The 19,897-nt window shown below is 37.9% G+C and overlaps 1 protein-coding gene across 34 annotated transcripts in view; it reads right to left on the bottom strand.

Annotated features, from left to right (window-relative positions):
* EPB41 (erythrocyte membrane protein band 4.1) overlaps positions 1-19,897 on the bottom strand; it is a 204,351-nt gene that overhangs the window by 83,905 nt on the left and 100,549 nt on the right. For all 34 annotated transcript variants that reach the window (XM_060017470.1, XM_060017495.1, XM_060017542.1 and 31 more), the window contains exons 6-9: positions 19,030-19,105; positions 16,745-16,963; positions 5,860-5,947; positions 1,534-1,686 (exon numbers count right to left, since the gene is read on the bottom strand). In XM_060017470.1, the coding sequence (XP_059873453.1) occupies positions 1,534-1,686; positions 5,860-5,947; positions 16,745-16,963; positions 19,030-19,105 (536 nt within the window). The remainder of the gene's footprint in view (positions 1-1,533; positions 1,687-5,859; positions 5,948-16,744; positions 16,964-19,029; positions 19,106-19,897) is intronic.

Raw genomic sequence — 19,897 nt, 5'->3', positions numbered from 1 at the left:
TTATTGCTTTCTTAAGTAAGAATTTTGCATTTTTAGTATATATTATATATAATATATATAACTATATATATTATATAGTTAACATTTAAAGAAACCAAAGACTTCCCATTATCATACATATATATATATTTTTTCTTCTTTTCTGCCTTCCCACATTAAATTGTAAGACTGTTGAGGAATGGACTTGAGGACACAGGGAAGGGGAAGGGGAAGCTGGGACGAGGTGAGAGAATGGCATGGACTTATATATACTACCAAATGTAAAATAGCTAGTGGGAAGCAACTGCATAGCACAGGGAGATAGGCTCGGTGCTTTGTGACCATGTAGAGGGGTGGGATAGGGAGGGTAGGAGGGAGGGAGGGAGACACAAGAGGGAGGAGATATGGGGATATATGTATATGTGTATAGCTGATTCACTTTGTTATAAAGCAGAAACTAACACACCATTGTAAAGCAATTATACTCCAATAAAGATGTTAAAAAAAAAAAGATTGTTGAGGGATGGACTCTTCTATTGATATTTACTGTTCCTAGCCCCTAGAATACTGTCTCACACAAAGAAAGCCATCAATAAATATTTATTGACTGAATGACTCTTGGATTTGAAATTCTTTGACTTTTGCTAGGCACAGGTAAATAACTATGGTATAAATAAATGCTTCAATGATAATCCTTATCCTAAATTTTAAGGCTGCACATTCAGTATTTCCATGTTCAAATAATGAGCCATTTTTCACCAGCAGATGGTGATATATACACAAAAAAGCCTCTTTACATTAGTGCGATGCTTTCCTGTTCAGAGCTTTTACCTCTGTCATCTCATTTGATCTTCAAATCAACCTTGACAGAGCAGGTATTATCCCCCTTGAATGGTAAGGAACACTTTAGATTTATCCAGGGTCTTTTACTTAGTAGGTGGCAGAGTAGGCACTAGAACTTTTTTTTTAAATTTACTTCCTACTTGAACAATTTTCTGCTATACCATGATGGCTCTTTAATATAAAAGTTAAATTTGGCCAGCATTAGTATATTCTGAAAATTGATCACCAACTAGTAACTGAGTTATCTGGTACAAAGTTGAACATCCAACTCTACTAAAAATCTAGAACTTGACCCTAGGACACATTCCCAGTAACTACTAGAACCTACATATACAAATAATTATATAAGGTAAGGGACTGGTAGTATAAAACATAAGTAATTTAACCCCACAGTTTAAAAGTCTCATGCTACTTAATTTAAAAATATTTTCCATCAAGCTTTTACCTGGAGTAAACAAGGAACAAGTTTATTATCCAAATTTCACTTTTGGCCATGGTACATTTACCTACATGAAGAGAACTGTCCAGAAAACAAATAGGAAGGAAGAGAAGAAGCATCACGGGACTGATTAGGAAACAAAATACCAACACCTAAATAGTTAGCTAGAGAGAGACCTCATAGATGACATAACAAGGAAAACAGGAATGAAGAGATGTTTTAGATATGGTCTGTGTTTGATTCAGGAGGAAAGGGAAACATGAATTCTGTACCTCTCCAGGGCGAATCTTAATGAAAAAGCTGCTACGTTTGTAAGAAATCTTCAGCACTTTGGGCCAAGGAAAGCGGTTAATTCTCAGCTTATCTTTGTAAACCAGAAGGCCACTAGAGCAGACACCTAGGATGATATCCACTCCCTCCAAGTCCTGAGGAAAAAAAGCGTTAGCGTTTCAGTCTTGAGCAAAGTGCTCAACATAGTCGACTATTATTAGACAATCTGAAGATATTAACAACCAAATACAGTTACAAAGAATACAATGAAAAATAAAGTTTAACCTAACAACCATAACCCATGGGACTATTTGGTCTATGTAAAAATGTTGTTACTATACTACATTTAAAAATCAATGTTATTACCTACCACAAATATCTTTAAAATGTCCAAATCAGACTCAGTAATTCTATTTCTATAATCTGTTCTAAGGAAATAATTCAAATCACAGAAAAAGTTTTACACATGATAATGTTCAGAATGTTATAAGAGTGAAAAACTGGATATAACCTGAGTATCCAAGCATTAGGGTTAAATTATTGTTCATTCATACAGTGAAGTACAATGTGGCCATTAAAACAGTTAAATAGAATTTGGGAGATAAATGGGAAAATAATTATGTTGTAACATTAAGCAAAATAAAGCAGGATAAAATTACATACATAATTTGATTCCAACAATATAAAAAATATACATAGAAGAAAGATGAATACACCAAAATGTTAATAATGGCATTCTTTAGGTGGTACAATTATGAACAATTTTTCATTTCAGTTTTCTATACTTTCCAATTACAATAAACATGTATTATCTTTTAAAAAGTATTCAAATATGAAAAAACTAACACATGTATGTAAGAAATTCAAACAATACAGAAATGTGTAAAATTTTAAAAAAATCTACCCTCCTCCTCCCACACTCTTTAACAGTAACCAGTACTGATTTGATAATTTCCAGGATTATCCTATTTTCTAGGCACATACAATTATGTATGGATTATATATATATATATATACATATATTATTAATATATCACCTTTATAATGAGGAAAACAACTAGAAAAAATTAAAATTCAGTGCTTGAGGGTGAAAACTGTATCTAAATCATTGCTATTATCACTCCAAATTCTGTTATTGACAACATGCTCAGTAAGTGTTTACACTGAGTTTGTTACCTGCCCACATTATTAATCATAACTTATTACGGCAAATATTAGTAAATTCTTTGCTTCAGATTTATAAAAATCTTGATTCATGTAGGTTGATAAATTAGGAAATTTCAGGGTATTTTAGTAACAACATACACTAAGCTTAAACCTTCAACCATTACTATCAATTATTTCGTTCATTATTAGTGACTGAGGGAACATCTGCTTTTCTTTTTTCCAAGAAACATGGACATACACACATCTTACCCACTGAAGGAACAGACTGCTATGAGGAGTAATACAGCCACCATCACCACCCCTCAAAGCCACTGTGAAATGTCACTCGGCTTGCACCTCATCTACCTTCACAACACTCCTCTCATAAAACTGAGCCTCTGCAGCCTCCAGAAAGGCTTCCCTCGGACTTCCCTGGTGGCGCAGTGGTTAAGAATCTGCCTGCCAATGCAGGGGACACGGGTTCGAGCCCTGGTCAGGGAAGATCCCACATGCCGCGGAGCAGCTAAGCCCGTGCGCCACAACTACTGAGCCTGCGCTCTAGAGCCCGCGAGCCACAACTACTGAGCCTGGGTGCCACAACTACTGAAGCCCGCATGCCTAGAGCCCGTGCTCCACAGCAAGAGAAGCCACTGCAATGAGAAGCCCACGCACCACAACGAAGAATAGCCCCTGCTCGCCGCAACTAGAGAAAGCCTACGTGCAGCAACGAAGACCCAACACAGGCAATAAATAAGTAAATGAATAAAAAAAATTTTTTAAAAGGCTTCCCTTAATAATTCAAAAAGAGACACTAATTTATTTTCACCATGCCTGTCTGTATATGAAAATCCTAGGGCAGGCATTTTGGTCTCCCAGTTCTGAAGTACTCAAACCTATCATTATCATAGTCAGCAAATAATTACTACGGTAGCTATGGTAGCTGCATGTCGTATACATGTATGTTTAAGTCAGCAGACCACCAGGACTTCCTGGAGGCCAGGGCATAGGGCTATGTATACTACCAAATATACATGCACAACTATAATTCTTGTTTTTCTATGATAAAGTGGTCATCCCTCCAAAAACCATGATAAGTATAGGAGTTGACTCTATTCCTTATAAACTCAGTATGAGAGAACTCAGATTTTTATAATTACTGATGTTAAGTATAGTAAGTTTTTTTTTAAGTATAGTAAGTTATAACTATTATCCTCAGGTCAACAAGGAACAGTAAGTTACCAATAAAGCCATATTTGCATGCCTCTTTATTAAAGAAAAAATTTTAATTAAATATATAATATTAATCATCTATGTCTGTAATTCAAGGAAAATAAATTTCACCTGAGTTAATCTCTACAGATAACCATTTACTTAGATAAGTAATAAAAGACCTGAGTTATATGCTTCTAGACTGCTCCTTTTCCCAAAATGAGTATAATGAAACATATCAGTGCCTACGTGTGTACAAGCACAATAGAGAGAAGAAATTATATTCAGCTTCAATTCGATGACTACATAACAAAATTTCCCAGAAGATGTCCCCTTAAGTTTTTAAAGGCTGTGGATACCACTACATCTCTCTTTTAACTATATGTTTTGGAGAAACAATTTGCTTTACAACATTTGCTGTAGAAATATGCTGCCTGACTCCTCATGTAATCCTGATAATTACTGAATTGACACCAGCCTCCAGCAGAAATTGAGAAGCAAAACCTAACAATTTCAGTTCTGGACCTGATCTGATCTTCCTACCAGCTACTTTTGAGATTCACAGAAGTTACAGTACCCAGCCCTAAACAATCCAGAGCAACATCCTAAGAAAACTCACTAACATGCAATGAAATTTTATTAGTTACTAGAATGTAAATAAGGAAGAAACCTCAGATACAGATATTCAGGTTGGGAGAAACCTGAAAGGTCATTTTAGTCCAATCACCCACCAAATGTTTGAATGTCCTTTTCTAAATTCCTACCAAGTGATTATTCTGCCTAACCTGGAATATCTCTAGTGATAGACGACTCAGTCCCTACTGAGGCAGCCCATCCCATCTTTGAAATAGCTCTGTGAGACAATTTGTCCAACTGGACTGAAAAGTATTTCCCTGCAGTTTTCATTTTACCGGTTCTAGTGTTATATCTTGGAGCCATAGTAAAATCTTTACTTCACAAGTTAATCCTTGAAATCCATGAAGACTGACATTATATCTTTCCTAAACTTTCCCTTCTGTGGGTTAAGTATCCCTATTCCTTTGCCTGTTTCTCACTGGACATGGTTTTGATTCCCCATCACGCATCCTAGTTAAATTTCTCTAAATGAACCTCAGGTCATCCCTTGAGCCCTTTCTTTCTCTCACAAACTCCTCAACCTCCCCAGACATTTCAGTAGCTGAAGATGAGAGAAGTCAAGCGACATCCCTTAAGTGTTCATTGTGTTAGGCTGTATTAGGTAGAACTAGGATGAAAGCTCAAGTTTCCAAATCCCTAACCCAGTGGTTCTCAAATGAGCCACTGTGGTTCCTCCCCTGTGCATTAGAATCACCTGGACAGCTTGTTAAAACGGACTGCTGGGCTCCACCCACATAGTTTCTGATTCAGTGAGACTGGGATGGGACCTGACATGAGCATTTCTAACAAGTTCCTAGACGATGCTAAACGCTGGTTCAGAGACCACACTTTGAGAACCACTACCTTACGCCAATGATTCTCAGATTCAAACATGAAGGAGGATCATTTGGGATAGTCATTAAATCTGGAGACTTAGCCTCTCCTCCAAAGTAATTCAGTAAATCTGGGAGAAGCTCAGGAATCTGCATATTTAATAAACACCCCGGGTGATTCTGATGTAGGTGATGTTGTCTGTGAAACATGCCTCACTGTCACTCTATATTTTCAAGTGTATCTGCATTTTAGGAAATTATCATTTCTTTTGCTCTCGGTGCTATATCTTTTGATCCTTATGGTTGCTTAGGTGTGAAACTTCGCTCTGATGGTGGAATCGTAAAAGGGCAATTCAACTGATACACTTAATACACTTGACTGGTTCAACTGATAGACTTAAAAGTCCAACAAGAATTACTATCTCCTCTGAACGTTTTGTAATGCCCCAGATAAAGGTTGGTAAGAAATAGTATATGACACAGGTCTGATACATGCATATTAATAAAGGCCAAAGTTACCATTACCTTTGCTTTATGAAGGTCAACACCATACATAGACAACTTTTTGGCATTCTCAAGAAATTCCAGGTCAGCCTGAGCTGGAGTCATGGACCTTTGATAGAAGAAAAACAAAAAGACGTTCAGTGTCACAGTGTCAACATTTACAATAATAACATTTGTATATTACTTGTACTTTATATAAACATATACATACCAATATGTATGTAGATATATTTCATAGTCCTAAAAGTAGACTATTATGTATGGAAAAGGACTCTTATCACTCCCTGTGTCTAAATAATTGAAATATGCCTTGGAAAAAGAGACCTTGGAGAAACCAAAAGTCACCAAAAGCTATCAGAAAAAAAAAGTTAAAAAATAAAACCTTCTAAATTTCTTTAAAGCTACCTCATCCACCATCAGTTCTGCCCCTCCCTCTCCTTAGGCCTTTTCTCCAACACATGTAAACTCCTCCCACTAATTTATCTTGCCAAGGAGGTGACCAAATTAAATCCTCTGAGGGCATGGTACAACTTACAATATCCTCTTAGCTGCCTTTTTCTCTCCCTATCCCTGAATTGAGTTAATATGGAAATTAAACAGGAGGGCAGCTGAAGTTGCTTAACTGGGGATTCTTAATGGGGGCAGGCTTGATGAAAAGAAAATTTCTGGTAACAGATGGTGTCCTGCCCACTGACCTAAACAAAATAAATTGGTTAACAGAGGCATGTAGATAATGGGACTGTTTTCTCTGTTATTAAGATGTCTTCATTACTAGGCATATAATGAATTAAATTTGTTTGAAAACAATCAGCCTCACTGTCTAAACACTCACTGTGACAGTCTTTCCTTCTCCTTTATAACTTTCTTCTCTTTTGAAAAGTGCTCATGAGCTGTTATGTTGAGCTTTGAAGAAAAAAATATTACTCCTAGTGCTGTGCAATTCAAACCAATCAAACAGAAATTCATAGTAACAATAAAGCAGCCATACCCCCAAAGAAAAACCATGTAAATGCCTATTTCCCATAAGACTGCCAGCCTCCAGCTATAAAAAGCAGCAGTGACCTATTCATTTAACAAGAGAAAGTCTCTTCCAAACCCATCTGTCTTTATCCTCATCAAAAAGAACACAGGGTTCCCTGGAATAACACCCCCCCCATAAAAAAAAAATCTCAGGAAAGAAACTGCAGATTTGTTAATGACTCAGCATCTCAGAATACAAACTTCCTTCCACAAGCGCTAAACCATCATACCTGAATGCTCTTTATTAACGACTCTGAAATTGAACACAAAAAAGGAGAATGGGAAAATAAACACATACGCAAGTCTGTATATTCAAGTCATTAAAAACATCTCAGGAAATTTTTGTAGTTTTTTTTTCCTCATATAAATTATATACTTTTCTAGTTAAGGTTACTCCCATTTTATGGGTTTTTGGTTTTTTTGTCTTTGTTGTTGTTAGTGTTAGTATTATTGATGGCTTGAATTTTAGGATTCGAAGCTGGAATGGATCTTGAAGATTATAGAGTCCAACACTTTCACTTTGCTGACGAAGAAACAAGCATGGAGGGATTACATGGTCATAGGCAAGTTATGACTCAGTTTAAGGTAGCAGGCTTTAGCCGGGACCCAAGTCACATCACTGCAGCTGGAATCCTAGCTCCTGCACTTAAGAGTGGTGACCTCAATCTCCTAACCAGAAAGTAAGAAGCATAATAATACCTACTTCTTGAGACTAGTATAGGCAATGATTTTTTTAATCTTTGATGAATGAATGAATGTGACTAGTAGGATAAAATGAGATAATGCTTGTGAAACTGCTTTGTAAAGTATAAATGTTTATTATTATTGCACCCTTAGGTTTCTGGTACAGTGGTACATCATAAGCAACTCATAAAAGAGAAATAATTTTTTTTTTTTTTTTGTGGTACGCGGGCCTCTCACTGTTGTGGCCTCTCCCGTTGCGGAGCACAGGCTCTGGACGCGCAGGCTCAGTGGCCATGGCTCACGGGCCCAGCTGCTCCGCAGCATGTGGGATCTTCCCGGACCGGGGCACGAACCCGTGTCCCCTGCATCGGCAGGCAGACTCTCAACCACTGCGCCACCAGGGAAGCCCGAGAAATAATTTTAATCACTTTAATTTGAAGACAAGTTTTAAGACATTAAATGAAGCAATCATGATGAAATCTTCCCCATACTTCTCCAACTCTAAGGGACATTAACGGGGTCAATCAATTTTAATACAGATTTAAATTTCAAACTATGTAGTAAATGATTTTCTAATAAGTAAGCATGCTTTAAAATTGTATTAAGGGCAGGTGGTAAGAAGAGATCTTTAAAACTATGACTTTCCTTGTTAGTTGAAAATAATATTTATATTTGAGGTTTGGCTGATGCTTTGCATTTAACATTTTTTTATATAACTAAAAAAATTTTGAAACACGCTTGAAAGTTACCTACAATACAAACAATTTTTCCTGAACCATTTGAGAGCAAATTGTCAACCTGATGACCAATCACTCCCAAGTACTCTGGTGTGTAATTCCTACAAACAAGGATATTCTCCTACATAACGTCCACAGGGCTCTGAAAACAAGGAAATAAACAGTAATACATTACTGCCATCTAATCCTCAGACCCCATTCAAGTTTACCCAGTTATTTCCAAAATGTTCTGTATGGCAGAAGAATCCAGTTTAGCCTCATGGAGTTTCATTTAGTTCATCTCTCTTGCGTCCTCTTCAGTCTGGAAAAGTTTCTTAGTCTTTCTTTGACTTTCCTAATCTTGAACTTCTAAAGATTATAGGCCAGTTATTCTATAGAATGCCCCTCAATTTGGGCCTGTCTGATGTTTCTCCACAAATTGACCTCATAAGTTATACATCTTTCACAGGAATATCACAGAAGTGACCCTGTGTTCTCACTGCATCCTATCAGGGGGAACATGATTTCAATTTGTCTCTTCCAGATGTTCGTTTTGATCAGTGATGTCTGCCGGGCTTCTCTTCCATGAAATTCCTCTTTACCTCTTTGTAATTAATAAATATTCTGTGGGAATGTATTTGGAAATAGTCTATTCCTTGTCAAACTTTTAATCTATTCACTCATTTATATCAGTATGGACTCAGGGATTCTCAGCTTATTCAATGTAATATAATCAATTATTTTCCTTATTTATTTTAGTGCTTAAATCGTCCCAGATTTGGTTAGTGGGAGCCTTTCTAAGCTGGATTCTGTGTCCCCCTGACCATTTCCCATCATTTTTTTTTTCTTTTTTTTTTTTTTGCGGTATGTGGGCCTCTCACTGTTGCGGCCTCTCCCGTTGCGGAGCACAGGCTCCGGACACGCAGGCTCAGCGGCCATGGCTCACGGGCCCAGCCGCTCCACGGCATAGAGTCAGAGTATGTGAGTATATGTGTGTGTGTGTGTGTGTGTGTGTGTGTGTGTGTGTGTGTGTGTGTGTACCTATTTACATCTCTATCTATCTAACATCTATCTATCCATCCATCTATCTATTGGAAACAATGAGTTTACACTGAAACCTCCAGTTTTAATGCAACACCACAGGGTTCATTTTAATTTCTCTCTCACTCTAATTTGTATCTCCCTTTACTGACAGTCAGAAACCTGGCTCCCATTATCCTTAATACAATACATTGACTCATTTGATCAACCCCCTATACATAACCAATCTCTCTTTGCTGCCACTGACCCCTCCTCCACGTGGGTGCCCTCTTCACTGGCTTAGACTCTGAATTCCCCATGCTAGGCTGCTCCCCGCACATGTCCTCCTTACCTCACTCAGGTTCTGACTCCTGGTGTTAGGCTACCCCTTCCATAGACATCTTCTTCACCCGGCTTGGGCTTCAACACCTGTATCAGGTACCATCCCATAGGGATGCCCTCTGCAGGCCTTCACGACTCCCTTTTCATCCTATTTGAGCTCTGACTTCTCCTGCCAGGATGGCCCCCCACAATGAACATTCTCCTCACCCTGCTTAAGCCCCAATATCCCCAGCCAGACTGCCTCTCAGCATGGATGACTATCTTGTTCTATCCCACCTAACGGCTTTAGGACACAATTGTTTCAGGAAGCTTTTTCTGATTATAAAAATCATTAATTCATTGTATAAAATTTGGAAAATATCTTTAAGAGCATAGAAAAAAAAAAGAAGAAAATCTACCATAATCCCACCAACCACAGATACCTGTGCATAAATACAAACATATATTTTACAAATTTAAATTAAACTTAAATTATTTTCAGCTTAACATTTTAAAGACTATGGTTTTTCCTAAATGTTTGAAAACTCTTGAAAGTAGTAACAAACTATCTGGAAAGAGATTAGACAGCTCTAAACCATTAGGAGTACTGTCCTGAATTTATTCAGTACCATCTAATAATTTACTACTTGAAATTACTGCAACTTACAGAAGTACCTAACCAGGGAGCTTTGGCACTGGTTAACTTTTGCTCATTAAAAAGAGAAGTTATAACAAAATTTCCCTGTATTTATTTTGAGCAAGTGGAGTCAGGATATAGAGCCATTCAGTGAGTTCCAATGTTATGTGACAGCCTTTTTTTTTTTTTAATGGGAAAAGTTGCTTTATTCATGAGGCCAGCAACCTGGGAAGATGGTGGATTAATGTCCTAAAACGAACTCCAAGTTGCTGGTTAGGAGACAAAGGTTTTAAAGGCAGTGTGAGGGAGGGGGCTACAGGGTGCAAGATCAGCTCATGGCCAATTCTCTGATTGGTTGGCAACAAGGTGAAGTTTCAAGCATCACCCATCTTCTGGTTTCAGCCAATTTGGGGTCTGCATGCTTGTGGTCAGCAGTTTTCATCTGGCGGGGTTGTGACAGCCTTTTAATAATGTTGTTGCATCTTCTAATTAAGGACTGTGGTTTCAAATAATTAAGTGGGGGACAACTGACAACTTTACATACCATCTTAGTCCCCATAAATGGAGGACAATTCGTTTTAAAGCTTGATTTGCTATTGTCAATTTAGTGTTAATTATAGCTTCACGGTCTCTGTCTAGGCAAAGGGCCACTACTAAGAATTCCACGTACGTAGGCTATCTTCTATTTATCTGAGGAGCAGAGTAGTATTTACTTGTATTTTCCAATGCACAGTAAATGCTTCTGCCTAAGCAGAAGTCTCTTTGGACTGGTTAAAATGTCACGTTGTTGGACATAATTAAAATTTCCATTTTGCTTTCTGTTTGTGAGGATTGCCAATCTTTCCAAAAAGGAGCAAGTAAATTCCAAGATGACAGACCTCTAAATTTTCTAATCATGGAGATCGATTATTGCTCAATTTCTATCTGTATACCTCACAGAACATCAAGTAGACCATATCCACCTGTCCTCTGAGATCGTTTCACCTATTTGGGTTTAAACTCAGTCTCTAAACCCAGACTCACATTCATTATTTGTAAAATGGAATAAGAACCATTGTGCAAAGCACTTTACATGAATTTCTAATTTAACAATCACAAAATTCACATCATCAGCCTTATTTTTCCGATGAAAAAACTGAAACTTAGAGAGTTTAAATAACTTACTGAGTCATAAAGCTAATAAGGAATGGAGCCTGAATTCAAAGCAAGACAGGCGGACTCCACAGCCCAGGTTTTAGTCTTACTGCCTAACTCAGGGGTTCTCAAACTTTTTGACCTCAGGATCCCTTCACTCTCAATAATTACTGAGTTTTTTTAAAGAGTTTTTTTTAATGTGAGTTATTTCTATCAATATTTACTATATTAGAAATTAAAACTAATAAAATTGAAAACTATTGATTAAATCTTTAAAGAACAGTAAGTCCCCTACTTATGAACCTTCAAGTTGCAAACTTTCAAAGATGTGAATGTGCGTTTGCATGTCCAACCACGTAAGTTAGTTCACGTATCTGGCACACATTGTCACGTGCTTGCATTCTCTACAAGTGGTTGTGCTTTTGTGTACTTTGTACAGGACTGTAGAGTATAGCAGTAGTGTCTTTATTTCAAGCCCAGGATGTCCAGAAGCAAGCGTAAAAGCAACAGTATATAGCCGATTGTGTTAGTTGGGTACCTAGGCTAACTTTGTTGGACTTACCAACAAATTGGACTTACGAATACTCTCTCCGGAAGGAACTCGTTTGTATGTAGGGGACTTAATGAATAACAATAAATGACTCATGTTTTAACATGAAAAATTTTTTGTGTGAAAAATAACAGTATTTTCCCCAAATGTAGGTAAGGAGTGACACCGCTTTACATATTTACAATTTTTTTTTTTTTTTTTTGGCGGTACGCAGACCTCTCCCTGCTGTGGCCTCTCCCGCCACGGAGCACAGGCTCCGGACGCGCAGGCCCAGTGGCCATGGCCCACGGGCCCAGCCGCTCCGCGGCATGCGAGATCCTCCCGGACTGGGGCACGAACCTGCGTCCCCTGCATCAGCAGGCGGACTCTCAACCACTGCGCCACCAGGGAAGCCCTACAAATTTTATTTAATGTGTGGCTTAGAAGATAGCTAGATTTTCCTACCTGCTTCTGTATTCAATCTGAAAACATATCAGTGAACTTTTTGTACCATATTACATTAAAATCCATTGGTCTATCTTGCATTTTGAATGGGTCTTTTATACAGATGCATGATTTTGTAACATCATGCATTTCATATCTGAAAAATACTGGTTGGCTGAGTAATGCAAGTTTTCCAAATGTTGACACATTTCATTGTATGATATTAAAAGAAAAGAATCACATTCATTAAAATAATCACCAACTTCATCAGAAAAGTCATTTAAGTATTTGGAACCTGTCAAGATCATGATGGCAAATACAAATTTTCCAAAATTCTAATTTTCATCTGAAAGCTTGAATTTTGACATTAGCAACAAATACTATCAGTCATTTACCAATCCTTAAAGGACTGGCTCATTTCACTTTTGAGGAAATGTATGCCAAATAACCAAGTCTGAATAATCAGTCACTTTTTCAAGTAAAAAAGGAGTTGCATTAAAAAACTGGCTAATGCAGCTGAGAACTCAAAACAATTACACACGTGCTTTTCTTCAAGACGAGTACCTCAGTATGCAGCAGAAGTGCTTTCTGTGTACTTCCCATTAAATCACACAGAATATTAAACAGGATGTATTTCAGATTTAATAAAATCAATACTCTTTACTGCTTCATCATGAAAATTTTTAAGTGAATTGGTAGGTTTAAAAATATTTTATTTTACTTTTTAATTTTTAACTGCAAGTTAAAAAGTAAAAGTGTGGGACTTCCCTGGTGGCACAGTGGTTAAGAATCTGCCTGACAATGCAGGGGACATGGGTTCGCGGCCTGGTCCGGGAAGAGCCCACATGCCGCGAAGCAACTAATCCCGTGCACCACAACTACTGAGCCTGTGCTCTAGAGCTCGCGAGCCACAACTACTGAGCCCGTATGCTGCAACTACTGAAGCCCTCATGCCTAGAAGCCCGTGCTGTGCAACAAGAGAAGCCACCGCAATGAGAAGCCCGCACACAGTAACGAAGAGTAACCCCCACTCACCACAACTAGAGAAACCCGTGTGCAGCAATGAAGACCCAATGCAGCCAAAAATAAGAAAAATAAATAAATAAATAAATAAAGCCAATTTTTAAAAAGGGCTACAATGGAAATTTTAAATAAATAAATAAATAAAAATAAAAGTGAATGTTGGTGAAGCATATAATGACTAGTAGTACAGTCTGGTGCCATTGCTTTGATTTGTGCTCCACCATTTCAACACGGTGAAATGGCCAAATAATATCTTAGTATTATTATGAAAATAATTTTGACCTCATGGACCCCTTAACAGAATCTTGGAGACTGGGCTTCCCTGGTGGCGCAGTGGTTAAGAATCCGCCTGTCAATTCAGGGGACACGGGTTCGAGCCCTGGTCCGGGCAGATCCCACATGCCGCAGAGCAACTAAGTCCGTGTGCCACAACTACTGAGCCTGCACTCTAGAGCCCGCGAGCCACAAATACTGAGCCGACGCGCCACAACTACTGAAGCTCGCATGCCTAGAGCCCGTGCTCCACAACAAGAGAAGCCAACACAATAAAAAGCCCGCGCACCTCAACGAAGAGCAGCTCCCACTCGCCACAACTAGAGAAAGCCCATGCACAGCAACGAAGACCCAATGCAGCCAAAAATAAATAAATACACGGAAAAAAAAAAAGAATCTTGGAGACTGCCGGCAGTCTGTAAAACAACACCATATGAAAAGAGCTGGCCTGGGACTTCCCTGGTGGTACAGTGGTTAAGAATCTGCCTGACAATGCAGGGGACATGGGTTCGCAGCCTGGTCCAGGAAGATCCCACATGCCACGGAGCAACTAAGCCCGTGCGCCACAACCACCGAGCCTGCGCTCTAGAGCCCGGGAGCCACAACTACTGAAGCCCATGCGCCTAGAGCCCAAGCTCCGCAAAAAGAGAAGCCACTGCAATGAGAAGCCCGTGCAGCAACGAAGAGTAGCCCCCGCTCGCAGCAACTAGAGAAAGCCGGTGTACAGCATCGAAGACCCAACACAGCCAAAAATAAATAAATTTATTAAAAAAAAGAAAAGAGCTGGCCTAATTCAAAGGGTGATTATAAAGGTTAAATATAAAGTGCCTAGCATAGTATCTGGCACATAATAACAGACACACAATAATTAGCTGCTTATAATGTTATGATGATTATGTAACAATGCTAAAAAGGAGAATCAAGCATTGCATGAGATTTAGACTATAAAGTCCTCCCAAACCTGAAATTCTATTATGATCAAATAACCATTAAAAGAATCATCAGATATTAAAGAATTAGTGTTAATTTTATTAGGTGTGATAGTTGTATTGTGTTCTTAAAGTCTGTATCCTGGTAGATACTTAAGTTTTTATGGGTGAAATGATATGACTTGCTTTAAACTACTGTCGGGGAAAAATATGGAGGGGAATAAATGACTGAAGAAAGCTACAAGGGGTAATAACTGTTGAAGCTGAGTGATAGATAAACTGGGGCTCCTTAAAAAAAAAAAAAAGGGCTTCCCTGGTGGCGCAGTGGTTGAGAGTCTGCCTGCCGATGCAGGAGACACGGGTTCGTGCCCTGGTCCGGGAATCCCACATGCTGCGGAGTGGCTGGGCCCGTGAGCCATGACCGCTGAGCCTGTGCTCCGCAACAGGAGAGGCCACAATAGTGAGAGGCCCGCGTACCGCAAAAAAAAAAAAAAAAGAAAAAGTCAGAGACAGAAGTTAGGTATCAATCATAATCTGATACCACTATTTTCTGCTGTTTTGCTCCACAGCAGCAGAATATTTTCTTTCACCATTTTATTGATTGCTCAAAGATTACACTACCAATAAAAATTATTTTTGAATTATTAGAAAAAAAACATTTCCCTACAATCCTGACATTTTAACAAATCAAATTATTTTAATTGATTGCTTCTTTCCACTACTTGCTTTTGTATATATATGTATGTAATTATATATTTTATGTATATATATATATAAATTTCTAGAATCGTAATCAGAATATAAATAAGTATATTAAAAACATATTTAAGGACAATACAACATGCTTAAGTTACAATCATCAACTAGTTGAAAGTGATATATTAGTGGTCTTAGATATCAGAGCATTGTAATGTATATGCTCATACTTGAAAAGCAAACCTCAGCAGTTCCCTGTAGAAACAGTGTGACCTCAGGAGAGTAAGGTGATAGTTATAAGATTATTGCTATGTAGGTTGTAGACTTTAAAGTCCTCATTATGGTTCTTATGACTGTGGGACCGGAACCTACAGGGGGAATAAGGCAACCAGAATTGGGGCACCTTGAGTTCAAACTCTCTCATTTAAGGCATCTCAATCCATGCAATCCTATTGGAACCACTCTAAGGAAAATAAGATGGCTCAACGGCCAAACAGAACACTTGTTCCTACCATGAAAAGCCTACTAAGACCACTCTGGACTTCTCAGCAGTATGACCCTTTGGGGCATCCTAGCCTAACTCATGCTAACATAATTCAGGGTACCAACTCAAGGCCAGGATCAGTCTCCTTAATATGCTAAGGCAGCTTGCAAAAGTTAGCTGTAACAAGTCACTCAAATAACAATGGGATGTTTGGTAGCAAGAAACACAAATTTTTCTGGGACTTTAATATTAGCTAACATTTATTGAATTTTTACTATGTAAGACATTGTATTAACTTTTTACACATATTACCTTTTTTAATCCTATGGCTCACCCTATTTCCTCTGAGGTAATGATCTCTATCAGACACATAAGGAAACTGAGGCTCAGAGAGATTAAGTGAATTACCCAAGGTCACAGGCCAGGACCAAGCAGAGCCAAGAATTCAACCCAGCTCAGTCTGAACTTGTTCCTGATCACTGTGTTATACCTCCCAACATTAACAGATTATTTCCATGAAAAAAAAAATTAGTGAATTCAATAAAGACTTTTAAAAATACCTTCAGGGGTTTCATGGGCCCTCTCAAGTCTATCCATGTACATAGACCCCAAGTTAAGAACCTCTGCTCTAAAGATCTCAAGGCATCTAATACAGCATAATACATTTAAAATCTGGAAAAAAAAAAAGGTAAGGCAATAATAATAATAGCTACCATTTATTGAGCACCTACTATGTGCCAGGTACTGTGCTTAGTGCTTTACATATATTACCTCATGTAGTTTTCATCCAACAATGCAACACCTATTACTCTGATGAGAAAACTGAGGTTCAGAGGGTTTAAATGATTTGCCCAAAGAATTGGGAGGGAACTGAGCTCAAGCTGACTCTTTCCATGGCACCAGTTCCCACTAAGGCAAACACTGAATCAATCCCAGGTCAAGGGTTTAAACTTACTGTCAAAGTAAACACAGAACAAATCCTGGAGACATATTTACCTGTATGACTTATGCAGTTCCATGACCTTCTCTTCAAGTTCCTTGGTCTGATTTGGGGCCAGTTTAAAATCACTAACATAATCTGCACCATGGAGTTCTGGGTCATAGTCTCCCAGCTCAGACTGGATGGTATAAGAACCTAATAATGCTAAGGTTGCAAATGAACAGGGCAGACGTCCTGCAACTATGTCCTGCCGAAGTTGAAGACATAAATAATACCTACAGCCAACGAGAAAAGATGTTACCATGTCAGCAACAAAAACAATAACAAAATACAGAGAGAGAAAAAGGAAGAAAACGGGAGAGAGAAGTAGGGAGGGAAAAAGAAAAAGAATGATTAAGTAAATATGAGATAATATTAATAATTGTTCAGTTAGGTAAAGGGTATATGGTTGTTCATTGTACTATTTCAATGTCAGATAGTAATAAAGGCTGCTTGGCCCCCAAATTGGGTCCTTTCTTTTCTATCACGTTGCTTTGCCAAATGCATAGATACTGCCCTTCATATACAAAGATGACATTACTGATACATTTTCACTAGGATATGAACGTTCTTTGGTATGTTTTTCCTCCAAGATGGGCTTAAATTGCATGCAGCCTTCCACACACTATCATCTTGTAAGACTGATTCCACCTGTATGCTAAACTATAGGGAATTCAGATGAGGGTTGAAACAGTTAAGTCCAACAAACTGAGTGACCCTACATATGTCAGACACACCATATGGTATTCACACCCATGGCCATGACCTCCTTAGCCCTTGTTCTGACTGGGTTAACCAGTTCAGACTCTTTTACCAAACAGGAAAGCTGGGAGGTATGATTAAATTGAAAACTCTTATATTGATTAGAATCATATCTTTGACTTGACCATAATTAGATGCTGAACAACATATGCACCAGCAATCATTTTTGCTATGATTAGTCACTACATACATCTTTTTTAAAAAGTCAGAGCAATGCCAATCAAATCATAAGAATCTTAAACTCTTCTAAAATGTAGGTAATTAGTACAGATTTTTAGGGATTTGTTTTGTTGTATATATAATAAACCTTAATGAAGAAAGATGAATAATTAGCAACTCTAAGAGACAAATATTACCTGTGAAAAAGCAATAACCAAGACAATTTTTTCAGGCAGAGATATTGCATCTCAACTTCAAGAATGTACTAAGGATAACTGGACAAAGAATAATTTTTTCAAATGGCACAGACATTTCACAGTACTTAACAAGCAGACCTTTTAATAGTCTTATGCTATTCTTATTTGAGAGAGATGAAAACTGAAGCCTAGAGAGTGTATATTTGTCTGAAATCAGATAGTTGACAGCAAAATCAGAATTAGAAAGCAGTTTCTCAACAATCAACATTCAACTGAACAAACATTTGCCAAATACCTACTACGTACAAGACTCTATGCAAGATGCTATGGATATACATATGTAGAGTAGTATTCTTTATTATATACTGTTTTTCCTTTTTGCTTTTTTGCTAATATTCAGTATTTATATAGAATCCAATAAAGGCCACTTTCTTAAAAAGGAATCAGTAAGCTATTTTTAAACAGTACAAGATTTATTTCATAAATTAAGTGGGCTCAAAAATTACTGAGGGGGCTTCCCTGGTGGCGCAGTGGTTGAGAGTCCGCCTGCCAGTGCAGGGGACACAGGTTCGTGCCCCGGTCCGAGAGGATCCTGCATGCCGCGGAAAGGCTAGGCCCGTGAGCCATGGCCGCTGAGCCTGCGCGTCTGGAGCCTGTGCTCCGCAACGGGAGAGGCCACAACAGTGAGAGGCCCACGTACCACAAAAAAAAAAAAAAAAAAAATTACTGAGGAATGTTCAGTTCACGTACCTAATTATACAATTTAAAAGGGGTATAGGAAGAAAAAAATAGTAACACTGAGACTTTAGTTTTTTTGATCCCTTAAGAAACAGCATGGTGTGAGAGGAGTATTTAAAACAAACAAAAACACGGCAGAGCTGTGTTGCCACTATATTTGTCTCTTGTCCTTTGGAGGGTAGTATGGTTTATAGGCTCCCTGTCCACAGCACGGCACAATACCCATGATAAGCAAGGTTAATTCCCTACCAATTTTCTCCAGGCGAGTCACAGATATTTGAGGCTTTTAGGATCACTTATTGGCAAGCCTGCCTTGAAGTGACCAGAAACTTTTTATCTTAGGTTTAATAGCTCATCATTTTTCTTCAATTCTGAATGGAGAAATTCCCAGAGCTTATGATAATGAGATTACTTATTACATATTTAACTATTAATAAATTATTTACCTTGTTATATCTTCTGTTAACTGTGCTGGGTCAGGTGGATAAAACTTTACATTAAATGTGAAATTCCAAGGGACACCTGTAAAAATAAACACAAAAGAATTTTATGCTTATGCCTAAGTTTCTGGTTGTTAGAAATACCTAAAAATATTCAAAAAAATCTTTTTTTTCTTGAAGTGTCCTAATACTTTCATGCTTTGTTGGTGAAATATTATTTTTATTTAAAAAAGAAAAAGAAGAAAGTTGTTTAGACACCATCTAAGTGTATCTCATTTTTTTTACCCGACTTAATAGTTTTGTTTATAAAACATTATAAGCAAAATAACATAAAGGAAACCATCCTATAGGTGAACATGTTTGTAGCAATGGTTTTCAAAATGTGATCTATATACCACTCCGGGTCCTCAGAGGTCATTCAAAGTGATCCATGGATGTTTTCTTTTGGTGTTGGCATTATTTATTTGTGACATCTCTCAACATTATCTCAAATAAACAAAAGCATTCTTCCCATTAATATGGGTGAGAATATGGGTGAGATTAGGAGATTATTTTAGAAATAGGAAGGAAGAGGCAATATAGGTGGCTCTTAGAAACTATAGCTCTAATGAAAATATTTTAGGTATGAAAACTACAAGAATTTAATCCTAAGACTCATACAAGTGTTTCATATTTTTTATCTACAATGAAAATCAGAGATTGTGAGTAAAAGTTAAGTGGAGAATGCATTTCAATTTTTCCAGCTAAGTGCTACCCCTCCAAGGTTTTTCTAACATGACTGTTAGTTTCCCAAAGAGTAGGGCCTGGTCTCAGTTATAAATAAGTTATGATTGGGCTTCCCTGGTGGCGCAGTGGTTGAGAGTCCACCTGCTGA

The sequence above is a fragment of the Delphinus delphis genome, chromosome 1, assembly GCF_949987515.2.
Source record: "Delphinus delphis chromosome 1, mDelDel1.2, whole genome shotgun sequence".
Lineage (NCBI taxonomy): Eukaryota > Metazoa > Chordata > Mammalia > Artiodactyla > Delphinidae > Delphinus > Delphinus delphis.
Note: the sequence above shows the minus strand (reverse complement) of the source record. Positions and strands in the feature narration are given on the sequence as shown.